The 20,250-nt window shown below is 33.3% G+C and overlaps 1 protein-coding gene across 1 annotated transcript in view; it reads right to left on the bottom strand.

The window, feature by feature from the left end:
* Positions 1-1,296: 1,296 nt before the first annotated feature.
* Dnah3 (dynein heavy chain 3, axonemal) overlaps positions 1,297-20,250 on the bottom strand; it is a 457,577-nt gene continuing 438,623 nt past the window's right edge. The window contains exons 63-65 of the mRNA XM_067756774.1: positions 11,082-11,279; positions 4,278-4,488; positions 1,297-1,747 (exon numbers count right to left, since the gene is read on the bottom strand). Coding sequence (XP_067612875.1) covers positions 1,424-1,747; positions 4,278-4,488; positions 11,082-11,279 — 733 coding nt within the window. The 3' untranslated portion in view covers positions 1,297-1,423. The remainder of the gene's footprint in view (positions 1,748-4,277; positions 4,489-11,081; positions 11,280-20,250) is intronic.

Here is a 20,250-nt window from a genome sequence, read left to right as displayed (position 1 = left end):
ACGAGTTTATAGCGTATCTGCTCGATAAGTCTTCGAACATAACCATCTTAATCCGCTATTATACCACTACATGGGCGTAAATTAAGGCCAATGCACCTCTGTATACTGAGGCTGCGGTAGAGAGACTATTTTCGTTTGTCTCAATACGTAACACGTAACGTTTAGGACGTCTATTAGATGGAAGTTTCGAAGAGACGTTGGTTATAAAAATATGAATTTCCTATAAGTTTCCTTTAGTTTATTGTTTGCTAATAATTCGGGAGATTTTGAAATGAAGAAACAGGTTTATTTTGATGATTTTATGCAATTTGTACATAAACATTTCGTTGCAAATAGTTTCGAGAATTCACTGAAAAAAAAAAAAAATGAAGTCAGTACGGAACTTCTCAGAAGACACAAGTCCAAAAAACATTTCAGACTTCATTTTTAAGTCTTTAGTCAAAAAGCTAGTCATTGGCCGCATACGAAATTTAAAGTGATTGACTTCGACTTTAATTGAACTTCATTAGTCTATAGTGCATTATTTTACAACCCTGACATTGATCTTTTCGTATTAGCTAGAATATGCATATATCGACGTATTGAAACCCACTTTTATATAGCTATGCATAGTATGTGTATCAATTACATATTATTATCAATCAATCTCATTTCGAAGCACCATGTTTTGTTAACTGTTTTATAAGTGTTTTAGCTCTAGTTTTTGCGCGTGCAGCACGGAAGTCTTGTACAGTTACGCTACATCATAACATGTTTTCAAGTTCAATTCGAACGAATTTGTTCAACAAACAATTGTTTTCAAGTGGACCTCTTGAATAAATTTTGCATATTTATGTAAATATTCTCTTGTGTTTTTGTTGATGGACACCTTTCAAAACGGATTTGCAGTTAATTTGAATATCTATTGTTGATTTTATTTTGCTGAAAAAATTTTATAAAAAAAAACTTGTAGTGTTTATTTGTTTGTTTAATGCTTATTCGCTGTCATTCGAGTGTATAATCATTATATAACAACGATGAAAACGCTTAACAACTTAAGCGATTGGCGCCGGTTTTGATCGTCATCAGCTGCTTTGATATACATACATACATCATTGTCTATAATAATAGTATTTATAAACATACATACAAAAGCAGATCATACCGACATTCAAATACTAAATGTATGTTCTTCATTACCGAAAAATATTTGATTATTTCTTTGATCACATGAAATTAATTTATTTAAGAAAGAAAATACATTCAGTAAATGAAGATTAAGTTAAATTTTATTGAATTAAAAAGATGCGCATCAAATATACCATACAATTTAGAAAAAAAAAAAAACATTAACAAACACGTACAAAAATATATAAACAATTGATTCAGCGACTAAAAATGTATAATTAATAAAAAGGCCCACAAATCATACATAAATCTCAATTTAATCATCCAATTGACAAAGCGATGCAGTTCCACGATTAATCCAATGCATTGGCGTTCGACTGCAATTTAGTTGCATATACATCACAAAATTTGTAGAATGTCCAGTTGTTGAGAGAACACCACGTCTTTCGCTTGTCTTGTAGACGGGACAATCATAGAATACACGAACTTTGGCATCGTCCTTTCCGGCTGGGCGGTCTTGGCTTTCCTTCAAGGCGGGACGGAAAAACATTACTGGCAACGTATCGAATAATATTTTCGAATAAGACTCATCCAGTTCTTGAGTTTGACGATTATAGCGTGCGCCTTCGATAAACAGACCCTGTTGGGACAAAGAAATATATTAAACATTATTATGCACAAACATTAAATATTAAATTTTTCCCAAATTATTAAATTAAACATTATTATTATGCATAGTAAACTGGGTCGATTTGTATGGACGTAAGTTAACCGATATCTCGCCATCGATTTTCAATAGGTTTTGGGCTCAGGAAAAAAAGTTCCACTACGCATACCCAAAAAAAAAATTTTCGAGCCTGCGAAAAAAAAATGCGAAAGGGTAAATTTTTCGACCAAAACACTCCCCAAAACCCAAAAAATAAAACGGTGGCGATAACAGTTTTTTTAACAAAAAAAATATATTTTTTTTGGTTTTGGGGAGTGTTTTGGTCGAAAAATTGACTTTTCACCGTTTTTTTCGCAGGCACAAAAATTATTTTTTTGGGTATGCGTAGCGGATCTTGTTTTCCTGAGCCCAAATCCTATCGAAAAATCGATGGTGCGATATCGGTTAATAAATCGACCCAGTCTGATGCATAGATATATAAATATTTTAAATGGTTTATTTGGTTGAACTAGAATGAGAAGTAAGTTGGTGATATAATGCTAAGAGTGCAACTTCCCTAGAGGCGAGTAAGAACACTTAAACTAAGAAGCAGCAAAGGACTTAATATGTGGAGTTATCTCGCAGCATAAAATTCTAAAAAGAGCTTCACAATAACAAATTTAAAATTATCCCGGAACGTCTTTAATATATATCCATCAATGTCTCCATCCAGGAACTGGATCATAATTAATTTTAACGTAACTACTTAGTAGAATTTGGCGGAACAAGTCTCGCCACTCTCTCCATTTCGCAATACCTGATGCCGAAAGGAAGTTTCAGTCTTCCACCTATCCCAGAAAAATTCTCCTACTGCTTGCAAATATGAGTGCCATAGTATGACGAATTTCTGAGCCGATGCATCTACTTTCTCTGGTTTAACATAATCTAGCCAAAGAAAGGTACTACCGCACATGTATTCATAGTCACCAGGCTATAAATATTACACAGAATTTTTCTCTCAAATACTTCTAAGACCATTCTACTTGCTCTCGACATCGTTTTTGGATGCCAAGCCATACATCGGATTATATTGGTTCCTAGATAAACGTACCACAGTTTCGAATTTATTCCCTTAAGAATGACTTGATTTCAAAAACTTCGCCTTTTCTCCGTTCACCTCAGCTGCTTTTGATTCATTATAATTTTGGACCCCATCAGTATGGCTTATTGACCAGATAATTAGGACTTGGGGTATGTCCTGAACATGATTCGCGATAATAGAATCGACTCGCATAATTTTTTTGTATATATTTTGGTCTCAGTGTTCAAAAAGCTTTATGGATGTTCCGTTGTTATCTGTCACCATCTTATTTTTTCGGGTATTGGGATCATCATATCCCTCACTATCTTATTACCAAGTGTTCCTTACGCAACTTAAGCTTACTGGGAATGCTGGTTAACAGGCCTTCACTATCATCCCTTAAGAAGTCTGCAACGATATGGAAATCACTTGTTATCTGGTAAAATTTGTGGGAATCATTTCAATTTGTCAGCACTTGTAGCTCCTTGCACTCAGACCGTTCTAACTTAAGTTTCGTGCTTCTAGATAAACTTTCCAGAGTGAAGTCCTTTTTCCGCGCTCGCTGAAAACCAATGGTATCCTAAGCGAAGGTACGTTGTAAAAGAGAAATGTGTTCCCACTACTTGATTACATCGTCGGGTCAAATATTGGTCTCAGTGATTGTCGAGTGGATCAGATCGGATGGGTTTTGGGTTACTGCACACATTTTCGTGCAACTATGCTAGCCCGTCTATAACGAAATAAACGATTTGGTTCCGTATTCTTCGATAAGAAGACATCCACGGTTGCTGAAGCCTGGCAGATGTTATATTCTGTCTATAGATGAATTTTTAGACCGTGGGACCAAAGATCCCTTCCTGGTGCTTAAGTCGCCAATTGTAATTTTCAAGTTCCTTATAAAGGTATTATCACGTCTTGATGCAGCTCACAGCGGAACGTTTATAGGTGTTGTTATCACAAAAACTCTAAGCTAAAGAGAGTGCAAAGGATGGGGGTAGTCTTTACGGATATTGTTTCGCAATGCCGCAAACCTATCGAATAATTGATTTGTTTGCATATTTGAAACTCGACTAAAGCCCCTCCCTTGGCTCCTTTTGAATTTTAGCAAACTACGAAGTTGATGCCCTTCGGAAGAGTTGTTATTAAGTTATATTTTCAATTAAAAAAATTAGTGGTGCAGGGCTCTTTAAAGATTTATGCCATAAAGAATGATTAATCTTACATCGAAAAACTTTGTTTCATTGTTGATGGACTGCTGCTCCTTTTTTATGTAAAGAGTTTCGAGTGTACAGACATGTTGTATGTATAAAAAAATGTTTATTTATATGTAGGAAATTTTTGGCATATAAACATACATACATATGTATAAGAATTGTGAATGGTATATTTGGTAATTAAATTAAAATTTTCAAAAAATATTAAAAGATCTCCAAAGCAACTTACCCGAATGTAAGCGCCAAAACTTGGCGCATTAGTAACACTCGTTTCATATTTGGTCACTTCAAATCTAATTTCGACCATATCAATTTGTAGAGTATTTTTACGTGAATAATTTTGTAAGACGCCAGTAATAAAAGATTGTGTAAAATAAAATCCCGATAGCCAATAAACTTTTGGCTCACCTTCATCTATCCAACGTTGAAAGAATTCCAATCTGTAAGAAAATATTGGAATTCGAAATGAAGTTAAAAAGAACTAAATTGATTTCAAAATTAAGGAGAAGATGTTAAGAAGGTCCCGGTTATCCTTGCAAATACAGTCGAAATGGTTTTTAACACGCTTGTATTAGTTTCACGTGTATGTTTGTAGCAAGTGATAAAAAATTAATGTTTCGGATAGTGATTGGTAACCGTCTTTTCAGGTCGTATAGATATGTTTCCATATAATTTGTTAGTTTTGAGTCAAACAAAGTGCGTTACTTGTAATATATCATATTTCTATGACATCCGATTTTCAAACTGATATGTCATTTCTTGGTATTCAGAAGCACTATGATTCCTTCTTAGTCCTTTTGAACTCTGCTTATGTTTTCACTTCAAAGTTTTACGTTGTTGTTGTATTAACGATAAAGACACTCCCCGTAGGTTTTGGGGAGTGTTATTGGTGTTGATGGTCCTTTGCCGGATATAGATCCGGTATATTCCGGTAACAAAGCACCATTAAGGTTCTAGCCCGACTATCTCGGTAACGATTAATATAACCACATTTAACCTTTTAGGCCATCCCACATCCACCACTCACCCCACCCCCTAGTTCCATGAGGTGTTTTACGTATTTTCTTGATACGAGCATTATACTTAAAATGGCTGCAACGGGTTTAGCAGACAAAAAACTATATGAAAACGACTTTAGAGCTCAAAATGACATTAGAATGAAATACAAAACTACTTAAAAATAAAACAATGACATATAAATTTTAAATTAGATGTCAGTTAACCAACTTGCAATGGAAAAATTATTTCGACTGTATTTGCATGGACAAAAAAAAAAATAAATTAATAAAAAGGAGTGAGTTCCAAGTAAACGCATAGACGTAAGTATAAAAACTAATGTTAATAAATTACTGGAGCTCGCCCAGAGGTTAAAGTTATTAGCGTTTTCTTTTCTGAAATAAATTGTTGCCTAAGTAAATGGTAAAGCCTTAATAGAGTTACTCCTAACTCAAAAAATGTTCAACATTTATAGTGCAAACCAAGAACATTTCAACTCACCATATTCACTCATATTAACAGAGTTTATGTGGAACTTAAGAGTGAATTGAGAGTTTCACAGAGTTGCATTGCCACACCGCCATTTTATACAGGGTCAAATTGTAACGCTTTTGCGTTGCGAGCAGGCAATAATTTTCACAAGAGAACGAAATACCCCGTAAAGGCGTTGCCTGTTTTTTAGAACATAACAACAACCCTTGCGCGGCGTACAAAAAGCGTAACACTTTGGCCAGAAAAGAAAACGTTATAACCCTCACCAGAGGTAGAATTACCAAAAACAGATCATTTCGGGGTATTGGGAAAAAAGCTTTTCTTCGGCTTCTCATCCTTTGCAATGCTTTCAACTGATATCTTTAACATTGTGATGTTCTATGGAATAGTAATTGTTTCCCTTGGCGTTTCTTTCGAACGCGTTCTTAACTGATTCAATTGTATGAAGGTGGTTCTATAATAGTCATTACCTTTGCTATAGTCTATTGATACAATTGTGGCTACCATCTGATTGGCTTCAGTTGGAGGTAGCCATTAAACCTGTAGACGGAAACTGGTTCTTAACGTGACTATCACCTATATCGTTGCAGGGAGTTTTTTAAAAATCGATAACTTTTGGATAAAAAATCCAAAACTTCCATAGAAAATCAAATTTTTGATATTAGTTATGTCCATAAATTTTCAATAAATAATCGAAAACACGTTAATAAATTCATATAAAAAAATAAAACCAAGGCGCCATATACCTATGAATAGAGTTAAGGCCGAGCTTCTCTTCCAATTCGTGTCGTGCTCCTTTTTAATTTTGCCTACAAATCGTTGGGGTTGGACCTACATGTTTTATGCCGACTCCGAACGGCATTTGCAAGGCAACTAAGTTTCACTGAAAAGCTTTTCATGGCAGAAAACACTTGGAATATTTGCCAAATCACTGTGGGTAACCCTGCTTAGAAAAACCTTTCTTTTCGAAACTGACTCGGGAATAAATCGACAACTTTTTGATAACAAATCGACAACTGGTCGATAATGAGTTGGTAATGCTGCAATAAATATGTGATACTTTTTGATAATAAAGCGATGGTTTATGATAAAGTTTCGATAACTTTTCGAGAAAAAGTCAAAAACTACCACTACCGCCTACTGCACTATTAATCCTGGGTTCATGCCCCCGGCAAAGCAACACTAAATTTTAGAAACAAGTTTTTTCAATTAGAAGAACATTTTTCTAAGCGGAGTCGCCCCTGGGCAGTGTTTGGCAGACACTTCGAGCGTAACGAAAAGCTTCTCAGTGAAAACTCATCTCTGCCTTGCAGATGCCCTTCGGAGTCGGCATAAAACAAACTGGTCCCCTACCGCCAATTTTCAGAAAAAATTAAAAAAGGGCCATAACGCAAATTGGAATAGAAGCTCGTCCTAAAATCTTTTCGGAGGTTATCGCGCCGCACACATATTTTTGTTTTCGACTTCAAACAGATAAATTGTCGCTAAACATTTGAGCTATATTTTGTTATCAGTAGCAAGATTATGCCATCATAACAAATCGATACTTTGTCGATACTACACCTATGGGATGAGTAGCGTTCCCATATCTCGTCAATAACAAAGCGATGGCTCGTCTATAGCAAACGGTTAGCACTTTAATATCAGTTTATAATACGCCGTCCGGTCTCGGTCGCGTCCTCATAGTATGCTTCGGTTTTAACTTCGAATGTTTCAACCCTCCCCTCTTTTTCATTCCTCTTCTTCCTCTTCTTTTCATCTTTTTTACTTTCACCTCTTTTCCTTTGTGCTTTCACTTTATGCTATTTATTTTATCGACATATTTTTTATTCTTTATTTTCAATTAACACATATTTGCGTTCTAGTTTCTCTCATACCCACTCTATCACGCATATTGCTCTCACATTACGGTACTGTGTAGTGATAACATTTACGCTTACATTCCGTATTCCCTCCCATAGCATAACACTTCCAAACACTACACTGGCGCTTACACTAACTTTTCGCTTACATACTGATGTAAAAAAAATTATAAAACCCGACAAGTATTTTATCTGTTTAAGACCCATATAATCTTAAGCAAAGGTACTCAGAATAGTTCGCGAATCTTCTACCCGCTCTACCGTGGGGACAAATTTTCTCTAGGTAAATGATTGATTCCTTTTACTTCAGCAATGCGATAGCACAATACAGTAAAATCTTTTTTGTGTGCAATAAGTCGTACCATTTCCAAGTGCCTATTTGTATTAAATATTTGCGTTTCACTTTCATATAACAAAAGAAACAGATTTTGTTTACGAAGCTGTTTGCGTAAGTACTGCATATGTATAAATATTTTTAGTGCTCGTATTATATTTGTTAAATCTTCCAAAGAAATTTTATCCAATCAGCTTAATGTGCAAATAATACAACATTGTTACAAACAAATAATATATAAGAACTCATCTAACAAACGAAAATAAGTAAAAGGAAATGAATTAGAAAGAATTTGTCGACTAGCACAGAAGGTAGGACGAAAATGAATCGCAAAAGGAAGAAATAAGATGAATCGCAGAAATACACTTACATAATATATATGATGAAATGTCATAACAAGACAGGACATCGAAAGTTTTTTGTAAGTAATTTCGTCACTTTGCATTGAAATTAAATTACCGTAATTTTTTGTAGATTATATTCATTTTATTCAAATTTTTTTTACTAAGATTAGTATTGGTGATGATATTTAAAACGAAAATTTTTTGTGTTGTCATAATGTGCACAACCATTATGATTAATATAATTTAGGCGAAATATAACTGCCCCATTTTGTAATTTTTAGAAAAAACTTTGAAATTCTTACTTTTTATACCCTGTTGTGCTTAGTGCACATAGTATCAGATACAATTTTTTATTTAAAACAGATATTTTTAATTTGCGAGATGATTTAGCCATATTGAGGTTTTTCTACATCAAATGAAATATTTAGAAACCATTTCGCGATTGTTTCTGAGTTAATTCTATTGTGATTTCGGGTTCATTTCGGGACTACCTCCGGATCAGTCCGGAATAATTTTCGAGAATATTCGAGGACCTTTTTGTGATCGTCTTTTGATTGTATTCATGGGCTTTTCGAGGATACAGTTTCAGGTTAGTTTAGGCTAGTTTATGTAGCTATTTCATGAATGCTTTGGGATTATTTCGGAACAGTTTTGGGTTGGTAATTTCGAGGTAACTTTGGAAATAGATCGGGACTGGCCTTCGGATCATTTCAGGACTAGCTCGTGATCGTTTTATGACTATTTCGAGACTATTCAAGGATTGCTTTTTCTAAACTTATTCCGATATCACTTCTCGACTATATCGAGCTGTTTACGGATAATTTCAGTACTACGTTGAGACCATTTGGAATAATTTCAGTACTGTTTTTGTGATTAATAAGCGACTTAGTTTGACATTGTTAAGGACTATATAAAAATCATATCGTTGCTGTCTATGGTTCTTTTCGTAAATAATTGTTAGGCAATTAGAAATATTTCGTGTATTTGATTTTGGAAAAATATGCAGTTTTCGTGTTAGTTCGAACGAAGCGTTTCCGTAGTATATGCTGTATATTTCCAAATTGCTTTTAGATCATATTGGAACCATTTTGGATCTATTTTAGGAATCATTTTGGCACTAATTCGAAAATATATGCACAATCGTTTTTCGACATATTTCGTATCGTTTCTACACTGTTCCGCATTGTTTCCGGAAATGCTTTCCCCGCTGATGGCAGTTTTTTTAGGTTCTTTGTTTTTTTCTCTATGTATTAATTCAGGATTGTTTTTGATGTAACTCTGTGACCAGGCTGAGATAATTTTAGGAAAATTTTGGGGCTATTTCCACATTGTATTCGAAAATTACTACAGGACTTTAACGGCTTGTTCAATGGTGATTTCGAGACTACGGACCATTTCGGAATAGTTTCAAAATTTTTTTTGATTCATTTATGGACTTATTTCGATATAATTTCGGAGCTGAGCGTTTAGGGGTAAGGATATATTGGTTTCAGCAACATTTCGGGACTATATTACGAACATTTCAAAATTACTTTAGCATCATATTCGAGCCATTTTGGAACTATTTTAGTAATCATTTCGGGGAATTATTTTCAAAATAATTTTGCAACTTTTTCGGTATAATTTCTGCACTATTTCGGAATTTTTTTCTGGCTTGTTATCCACGATGCGCGCAGTTTAACTTTAGGGCTGTCCCTATTCTTTCCGGAATTTCTATACAAAAATTTCGAATTATGTTTTTGTTTTTCATTAACTTCGTTCTGGACGAAATAGTGGCTTTTTTTTAAATTTCGTCATTTACAATTTTTTACTTTCGATATTTTATGAAAAAAAAAATTTCAAACTTTTTGGAAGAATACCTTAAACAGCTTTCGAAAATAAATTTGTAATGAAATGCGAATTCAAAAAATTTTAAATAAAAAGTTCGAAATTTTCGTAAAATTTTTTCGAATTCTTCGGAATGCGTTTTTGGAACAACTTTGCTTAGTTTAAGTTACAAAGCCCACAGGGATTTTTTCTTAAAGCATCGAAAATAAAAAGTTAACTGGCGAATAAATATGACAAAAATTGCCACTGCTGATTTTCTGTTCGCTGCTGTAAATCGTTACAAATCTGTACAAGACCAATCATACTATATCCAGCAACTTTTTGAAGTTTGGCAATTTTCAATCCACATATCGACAGCTGAGAATAACACTTTATCTTGGTAAAAAAAAAAATACGCTATAACTCAGAATTTTTTCAAATATGCCGTATCTACGCATTTGTTTACAGAGCGCCCAATCATGTAAAAATGTACTTGTGCTCATTTAATGGGTTTACAAAAAAAAAAAATATGTGACAGAGCGTTTACCAATAAAATTCTGAAGAAAGAATTCTTCGACCTTAATCTGAAATTTTGTGTTTGCAAAAAGTTTTCTGAAAACGAGGGTTTCGAAGCACCAACGGAAATACCAGGATGATATTCCATTCAGCAGCCGCTTTTAAATTAAATTTGAAATTTTACTAAATTTTTTGTGTTGTTTCGTCGGTGCAGAAGAGGGAAAAGCATTTAATATATTACCTATATTTTAATTTCCAATACTATTGGAGGTAGGCTTGCGTTTTTTGTTCGATTTTTTCGTCGTTTATGAATATAAAGCCTCTATTCAAAATTTGATTGATTTTATGAGAAGTTCTATTTTTGTTCACTCCTTATATAGACATGTTACACTGTGCGGCATGAACAGATCGATACAGCCATATACAGACTCCTATACATCAAAATTTGTCTGCATCAACAAACGCACAGATGAAGTTTTTTTTGGCTCCCACCAACTGATATAGCACATATAAAAAAACTTCATTTCCGCATTAACATACAAATCATCAATGAAAATGGACACACGTGTACATATATAACAAAAAACCGGGAAATAAAAGTGTTAACCATTTTTTTTTATTTGTAGTAAATCAACTTATTATTGCAATCAGTATAAAAAAAAATATACAAAAACCAAACTCACCGCGCAAGGAAATCCGTGACATAACTGCCAAGTGGTTTCAATGATGGATAACTTTTCTTAAGCCAATCGGCTGGCAGTTTCCCAATTACCATAGATGAATGGGTACGTTCTAATTCGGGTATCATAGCAATTTGACCTTGTATAGCTTTCTTAACATTCACAAGACTTTTACGTATATAATCTAATAAACGATTAAATCTGGAAATGATAAAAAAAAAAACAAAGTAATAAATAAATATGTAGATTGACGCAACCACTAGTTTATTATTCCCGTTTAACTATTTTAATTTATGCTTAAAAAAATGAAAGCATTTGAAAACGGGCCTAATGTGGTTTTGATCTTTTAATTTTCATGCAAATCTTTTTCTAGAGGTAATAAAATAATATTTAATGGTATTTATTGCTAGAACTATAGCTATTAAATTTTATGACTTTCTACTGTAGCCAGATTAATCCATATTGTGACGAATATTAGCATCACTAAATTGGCACTAAATAAATGCACAACAACAATAAAGCAGCATCTCTTATGTAGAAGGCGACGAAGAGATATCTCACACACACAAATATGTAGTCATCAGTCGAAGTAGTTACTCACCATACACACGCATATGGCTATGGGGGAGGCGTGGACTACAGATATACATATACATGTATATAGTTGGTAACTAAGAAAGCATGCGCTACAACTGTTCGCGAAATTACTGGACTTTAGGAGAAATGGGTGAACGAGGAAACCGAGAGTACAAAAGCAGCGCAAGCTGAGTAATAACGATTCACGCTATTGGTTTTGAAGTATAATTGTGAAGTACTACTCCCAAAGTAATTTAAATAAAGACGAGTTCACAATACTGAATTTTTGAGTGATTTATTCAACAGTTTAGCGATTCCAATGTTAGCAGAAGGCGCATAAATATCAGAAATCCCCAGAAATCGTTTCAATATAAAGAACTCTGATATTTTTGATTATCTGATTACACGACTCTACAAAAAAAAATTTTGTTAATTGTCCTAAAGTTTACTTCATGATTTTCTGTTTTATTATAAACAAAAACGAAATGAAAATACCTTTTTCGGTATAAAGTTTACTTTCGTAATAGTTATAGTAACAATACTCATTGCGCTAGAGATGTTTTGTACAAATCTAGAATAACCTAAAATATCGTCGCGAAAGTGTAAATATGAAGCTGATGCTTTCTGTTATATATGAAGGCAATTTATTAAAGTTCGAGATATAAAATATGAATTAAATACATATCTCATCCTCCGTGAAGCATACGAAGCATTTTTTAGCTGTCCTGTTTGGAATCAATACAAGGCATAGGCTCCACAAGTTGCTTGTAGTTATTGTAAAAGATATTTGGAAGGTAAGCAAATTTTATTTAAATAGTAAATAAAATAAAGTAAACATATTGATTTCTCTTTCCTATTTTATGTTGGTATCGAGGTGAGAAAAGTTCTATGAAATTTGCAACACCAAGAACCTGGCGAGTACAAAAGACTACGTTAAAAACTGCTACTTATCGCAAAGAAGTGGATCGTCTCTTAGAACTTATAAAAACAATGCCGACAAGGAGTTTTTACCGACACCAGAGCAACCAAAACATCACTCATCACTACTGAAGATTTTAATGATTTGATTAGAGATTTAAATTTACCAAAAAGTAAAGCAAAGCTTTTAAGCTCTTCTTCGAACAACATTGTCAAGGCCAATATAATGAAAACATGATGGGAGACTATATTTGGGGTTCATTGCGAGATAGTACCTATGAACATAAACGAAAAAGTAATAGTGTACACTTTTAAATCATTTTCCATTTTTTTGTAAGTTATTTCGATATTGAAACTTAATAAAAATATTTAATTGAATTGTTTTATTATACTCAGTTGAGCAGAGCTCACAGAGTATATTAAGTTTGATTGGATAACGGTTGGTTGTACAGGTATAAAGGAATCGAGATAGATATAGAGTTCCATATATCAAAATCATCAGGATCGAAAAAAAATTTGATTGAACCATGTCCGTCCGTCCGTCCGTTAACACGATAACTAGAGTAAATTTTGAGGTATCTTGATGAAATTTGGTATGTAGGTTTTTTAGCACTCATCTCAGATCGCTATTTAAAATGAGCGATATCGGACTATAACCACGAACACTTTTTCGATATCGAAAATTTCGAAAAACCGAATAAGTGCAATAATTCATTACCAAAGACAGATAAGGCGATGAAACTTGGTAGGTGGGTTGAACTTATGACGCAGAATAGAAAATTAGTAAAATTTTGGACAATGGGCGCGGCACCGCCCACTTTTAAAAGAAGGTAATTTAAAATTTTTGCAAGCTGTAATTTGGCAGTCGTTGAAGATATCATGATGAAATTTGGCAGGAACGTTACTCCTATTACTATATATGTACGCTTAATAAAAATTAGCAAAATCGGAAAAGGACCACGCCCACTTTTAAAAAAAGTTTTTTTTTAAAGTCAAATTTTAACAAAAAACTTAATATCTTTACAGTATATAAGTAAATTATGTCAACATTCAACTCCAGTAATGATATGGTGCAACAAAAAACCAAAAAATAAAAGCAAATTTCAAAATGGGCGTGGCTCCGCCCTTTTTCATTTAATTTGTCTAGGATACTTTTAATGCCATAAGTCGAACAAAAATCTACCAATCCTTTTGAAATTTGATATGGGCATAGATTTTATGACGTTAAGTGTTTTCTGTGAAAATGGGCGAAGTCGGTTGAAGCCACGCCCAGTTTTTATACACAGTCGTCCGTCTGTCCTTCCGCTCAGCCGTTAACACGATAACTTTAGCAAAAATCGACATATCTTTACTGAACTTGGTTCACGTACTTATCTGAACTCACTTTATCTTGGTATAAAAAATGAACGAAATCCGACTATGACCACGCCCACTTTTTCGATATCGAAAATTACGAAAAATGAAAAAAATGCCATAATTCTATACCAAATACGAAAAAAGGCATGAAACATGGTAATTGGATTGGTTTATTGACGCGAAATATAACTTTAGAAAAAACTTTGTAAAATGGGTGTGACACCTACCATATTAAGTAGAAGAAAATGAAAAAGTTCTGCAGGGCGAAATAAAAAACCCTTGAAATCTTGGCAGGTATTACATATATAAATAAATTAGCGGTATCCAACAGATGATGTTCTGGGTCACCCTGGTCCACATTTTGGTCGATATCTGGGAAACGCCTTCACATATACAACTACCACAACTCCCTTTTAAAACTCTCATTAATACCTTTAATTTGATACCAATATCGTACAAACACATTCTAGAGTAACCCATGGTCCACTTTTATGGCGATATCTCGAAACGGCGTCCACCTATGGAACTAAGGATCATTCCCTTTTAAAATACTCATTAACACCTTTTTTTCTACCCATATTGTACAAACAAATTCTAGGGTCACCCCTGGTCCACCTTTATGGAGATATCTCGAAACGGCGTCCACCTATAGAACTAAGCCACACGCCCTTTTATAATACTCATTAACACCTTTCATTTGATACCAATATCGTACAAACACTTTCTGGAGTCACCCCTGGTCCACCTTTATGGCGATATCTCGAAAAGGCGTCGACCTATAGAACTAAGCCCCACGCCCTTTTATAATACTCATTAACACCTTTCATTTGATAACCATATCGTACAAACATATTCTAGAGTCACCCCCGGTCCACCTTTCATTTGATAACCATATCGTACAAACATATTCTAGAGTCACCCCCGGTCCACCTTTATTGCGATATCTCGAAAAGGCGTCCACCACAGAACTAAGGCCCACTCCCTTTTAAAACCCTCATTAATACCTTTAATTTAATACCCATATCGTACAAACAAATTCTAGGGTCACCCCTGGTCCACTTTTATGGCGATATCTCGAAAAGGCGTCCACCTATAGAATTAAGCCACACGCCCTTTTATAATACTCATTAACACCTTTCATTTGATACCCATATCGTACAAACACTTTCTGGAGTCACTCCTGGTCCACCTTTATGGCGATATCTCGAAAAGGCGTCCACCTATAGAACTAAGCCCCACGCCCTTTTATAATACTCATTAACACCTTTCATTTGATACCCATATCGTACAAACATATTCTAGAGTCACCCCCGGTCCACCTTTATTGCGATATCTCGAAAAGGCGTCCACCACAGAACTAAGGCCCACTCCCTTTTAAAACCCTCATTAATACCTTTAATTTAATACCCATATCGTACAAACAAATTCTAGGGTCACCCCTGGTCCACCTTTATGGCGATATCTCGAAACGGCGTCCACCTATGGAACTAAGGATTACTCCCTTTTAAAATACTCATTAATACCTTTAATTTGATACCCATATGGTACAAACAAATTCTAGAGTCAGCCCTGGTCCACCTTTATGTCGATATCCTTAAATGGCGTTCACTTATAGAACTATGGCCCACTCCCTCTTAAAATACTCTTTAATACCATTCGATACACATGTCATACAAACACATTCCACGGTTCCCTCGGTTCATTTTCCTACATGGTTATTTTCCCTTATGTTGTGCCAATGCTCTCAACTGAGTACGTAATGTTCGGTTACACCCGAACTTAACCTTCCTTACTTTTTTTCAAGTAAAAATTAAAACCGCAGATTTTGAAAAATTTTTTCAAGCGGTTTCCTAAATAGGAAAGCAAACTTTTTCATGCCATACATTTTTTCGTCAAATTACGACCTAAAGAATTGAAATTTAATGCTTTGAAGTCAAAGTGAAATTTTGTGTTGACCCGTGTTATCAACCTCATTAGCTATTCAGCTCTAGTCGAAAGCAGATTTAACAAGTCTGAAAAGACAGGCATAAGGTCCAATCTGGTCGTTGACTTTGTGTTTAAGTTTTTCCAGAATACGCCATTAGATACACTAAGCACTTTGACTCCGCGGTCATAGTCGCAGTTTGCGTTTTTGGTTCTTTTGTGTATTAATTTTTATACCTTTTGTAGGGTTCTTATTATTTTTATTTTACTTTGTATTTTAGTTACTTTGAATTTTTTAATTTTTAAATGTATTATCAATATTTTAAGTTTCAATATTGATTTTGAATTTTCAAAAATTTTCATTATTGTGAAAAATAAAAAATAAAATAGACGCATACTTTTAGGCGTGTTTAAAAAAAATATAATTTAAAGTTTTGTTAAAAAAATAATACATGGTTTAAATTACTACATTGGCGATCTCTGCCTATTTTAAAAATTTAACTTGGTGTAGTGGAATTATTAAAAACGTTTTTATTTTGAGGTCATATTTGACCAAGATAATTCAGACGGCTTTTCAATTCAATAAAATCGCAATATAGTGCACAATGCCACAAATTATAAAAGTTTTATTTAAAAAAAACTAAATAACAATATAATATAACTCAATGATCCCAATGGTCCACCTTTATGTCGATATCCTTAAATGGCGTTCACTTATAGAACTATGGCCCACTCCCTCTTAAAATACTCTTTAATACCATTCGATACACATGTCATACAAACACATTCCACGGTTCCCTCGGTTCATTTTCCTACATGGTTATTTTCCCTTATGTTGTGCCAATGCTCTCAACTGAGTACGTAATGTTCGGTTACACCCGAACTTAACCTTCCTTACTTTTTTTCAAGTAAAAATTAAAACCGCAGATTTTGAAAAATTTTTTCAAGCGGTTTCCTAAATAGGAAAGCAAACTTTTTCATGCCATACATTTTTTCGTCAAATTACGACCTAAAGAATTGAAATTTAATGCTTTGAAGTCAAAGTGAAATTTTGTGTTGACCCGTGTTATCAACCTCATTAGCTATTCAGCTCTAGTCGAAAGCAGATTTAACAAGTCTGAAAAGACAGGCATAAGGTCCAATCTGGTCGTTGACTTTGTGTTTAAGTTTTTCCAGAATACGCCATTAGATACACTAAGCACTTTGACTCCGCGGTCATAGTCGCAGTTTGCGTTTTTGGTTCTTTTGTGTATTAATTTTTATACCTTTTGTAGGGTTCTTATTATTTTTATTTTACTTTGTATTTTAGTTACTTTGAATTTTTTAATTTTTAAATGTATTATCAATATTTTAAGTTTCAATATTGATTTTGAATTTTCAAAAATTTTCATTATTGTGAAAAATAAAAAATAAAATAGACGCATACTTTTAGGCGTGTTTAAAAAAAATATAATTTAAAGTTTTGTTAAAAAAATAATACATGGTTTAAATTACTACATTGGCGATCTCTGCCTATTTTAAAAATTTAACTTGGTGTAGTGGAATTATTAAAAACGTTTTTATTTTGAGGTCATATTTGACCAAGATAATTCAGACGGCTTTTCAATTCAATAAAATCGCAATATAGTGCACAATGCCACAAATTATAAAAGTTTTATTTAAAAAAAACTAAATAACAATATAATATAACTCAATGATCCCAATGGTCCACCTTTATGTCGATATCCTTAAATGGCGTTCACTTATAGAACTATGGCCCACTCCCTCTTAAAATACTCTTTAATACCATTCGATACACATGTCATACAAACACATTCCACGGTTCCCTCGGTTCATTTTCCTACATGGTTATTTTCCCTTATGTTGTGCCAATGCTCTCAACTGAGTACGTAATGTTCGGTTACACCCGAACTTAACCTTCCTTACTTTTTTTCAAGTAAAAATTAAAACCGCAGATTTTGAAAAATTTTTTCAAGCGGTTTCCTAAATAGGAAAGCAAACTTTTTCATGCCATACATTTTTTCGTCAAATTACGACCTAAAGAATTGAAATTTAATGCTTTGAAGTCAAAGTGAAATTTTGTGTTGACCCGTGTTATCAACCTCATTAGCTATTCAGCTCTAGTCGAAAGCAGATTTAACAAGTCTGAAAAGACAGGCATAAGGTCCAATCTGGTCGTTGACTTTGTGTTTAAGTTTTTCCAGAATACGCCATTAGATACACTAAGCACTTTGACTCCGCGGTCATAGTCGCAGTTTGCGTTTTTGGTTCTTTTGTGTATTAATTTTTATACCTTTTGTAGGGTTCTTATTATTTTTATTTTACTTTGTATTTTAGTTACTTTGAATTTTTTAATTTTTAAATGTATTATCAATATTTTAAGTTTCAATATTGATTTTGAATTTTCAAAAATTTTCATTATTGTGAAAAATAAAAAATAAAATAGACGCATACTTTTAGGCGTGTTTAAAAAAAATATAATTTAAAGTTTTGTTAAAAAAATAATACATGGTTTAAATTACTACATTGGCGATCTCTGCCTATTTTAAAAATTTAACTTGGTGTAGTGGAATTATTAAAAACGTTTTTATTTTGAGGTCATATTTGACCAAGATAATTCAGACGGCTGTTCAATTCAATAAAATCGCAATATAGTGCACAACGCCACAAATTATAAAAGTTTTATTTAAAAAAAACTAAATAACAATATAACTCAATGAAAAGTATATATGTACGCAATTTAAGTCGTATCATAATCGACATTTGCTTCTAACACCTGCTATGCATTTTTGATTTGGAACCTATGAGTTCTTTGAACAAAGGTCATTTATGCGTTAGTGCGAATGAAACGTTCTATTAAAATATTTAACTTAATTAAATCACATACAATTAACGAAAGTTATTAAAAAGGAGGTCCACATTTGTCAAATGCAAATGCTTCAAAACAGTGAAACCAGCATCAATCAATCTGTCAGAGGCACAATCCTTTCTAAAGCCATTGCATAATTTCATCAATCAATTTCAAAGCCATTGCATAAACACAACTGTTATTTTTGAGTTCCCTGATTGAGCAGCTAAAACATCAAAAGCCATTGCATTAACAGCAACAAACTGCACATTCACAGCAAGTATTTTGGTGAACTGTTATATTTATATTATATGTGTTTATGTATGTATACTAATATATAGATATATTATTATTATTATTGTAAACTCTCTCCAGGCATGCTTAACGAACGAAACGATATCATTTCGTTACGATAATCAACGCTAATAAACGAAACGAAGTCATTTGAAGTAATTTGACGATCTTAACGTTAATAAACGAAACGAAGTGACTTCGTTTCGTTTATTAGCGTTGATTATCGTAACGAAATGATATCGTTTCGTTCGTTAAGCATGCCTGACTCTCTCTTTATAGAATTATTAGTTTATTTTATTTTTTTGTTAGTTAACTTTTTTTTTCATTTAATTCAATATGATTCGTTCACCACAACATACAACGCAAACATCTACATTTACTAACAATTTAAACGACACTTTGATAGATTTACCACATGACACTTCTCAACAACAAATTACAAATCCATATGCAAATGTTACTCAAAATGAAATTTTGTCAGTTTCAGTAAAACTTCCACAATTTTGGACTAATTGTCCTGAAGCATGGTTTATTCATGTCGAAACACAATTTAGTACTAAAAACATTACACAAGAAGACACTAAATACGAACACATCATTACAGCACTTCCGCAGGAAGTGATAATAACTATTTTGGATTTTATCCAAAATCCCCCCATTAATAACAAATTTACTGAACTTAAAAAAGTGTTGATAGAAAGACACTCACTTAGCGAAAATTCGAAACTTGATAAAATTTTAAACGATTCTGAGATGGGTGATCGTAAGCCATCAGAATTTTATCGTTCATTAATTATATTAGCCGGATCAAATTTTAGTGAAAATATTTTAAAGAAAATTTGGATGCGTAAACTTCCTAAAAATTTGAGTATGATTTTGGCTAGTTCGAGTTCTAATAATATTACCGAATTAACAAAATTAGCAGATAATATTTGGGAAGTGATAAACAAAAATGATATATTTTCGGTTAATAATTTTTCGGATACAAAAGCACAAAATTCTGTTGTTGAAAACTTGGTTAAAACCACCTCTTTGGTGAGTGAAAATTTTCAGAAACTTTCTTTGGAGTTAGGTGAAATTAAAACAGAAATGTATCGGAATCAATCTAGGTCGCGTTCTAATCCTAGAAACAATTTTAGAAATTCTTTTAGGCGTCGATCTAACTCGAGTAATAATCCAAATTGGTTGTGTAGATTTCACTACAAATTTGGAAATAATGCTAGAAGTTGTGAACATCCTTGTTCTTATAACAAAAAA

This window comes from Eurosta solidaginis, chromosome 5, assembly GCF_040869045.1.
Source record: "Eurosta solidaginis isolate ZX-2024a chromosome 5, ASM4086904v1, whole genome shotgun sequence".
Classification (NCBI taxonomy): Eukaryota; Metazoa; Arthropoda; class Insecta; order Diptera; family Tephritidae; genus Eurosta; species Eurosta solidaginis.
Note: the sequence above shows the minus strand (reverse complement) of the source record. Positions and strands in the feature narration are given on the sequence as shown.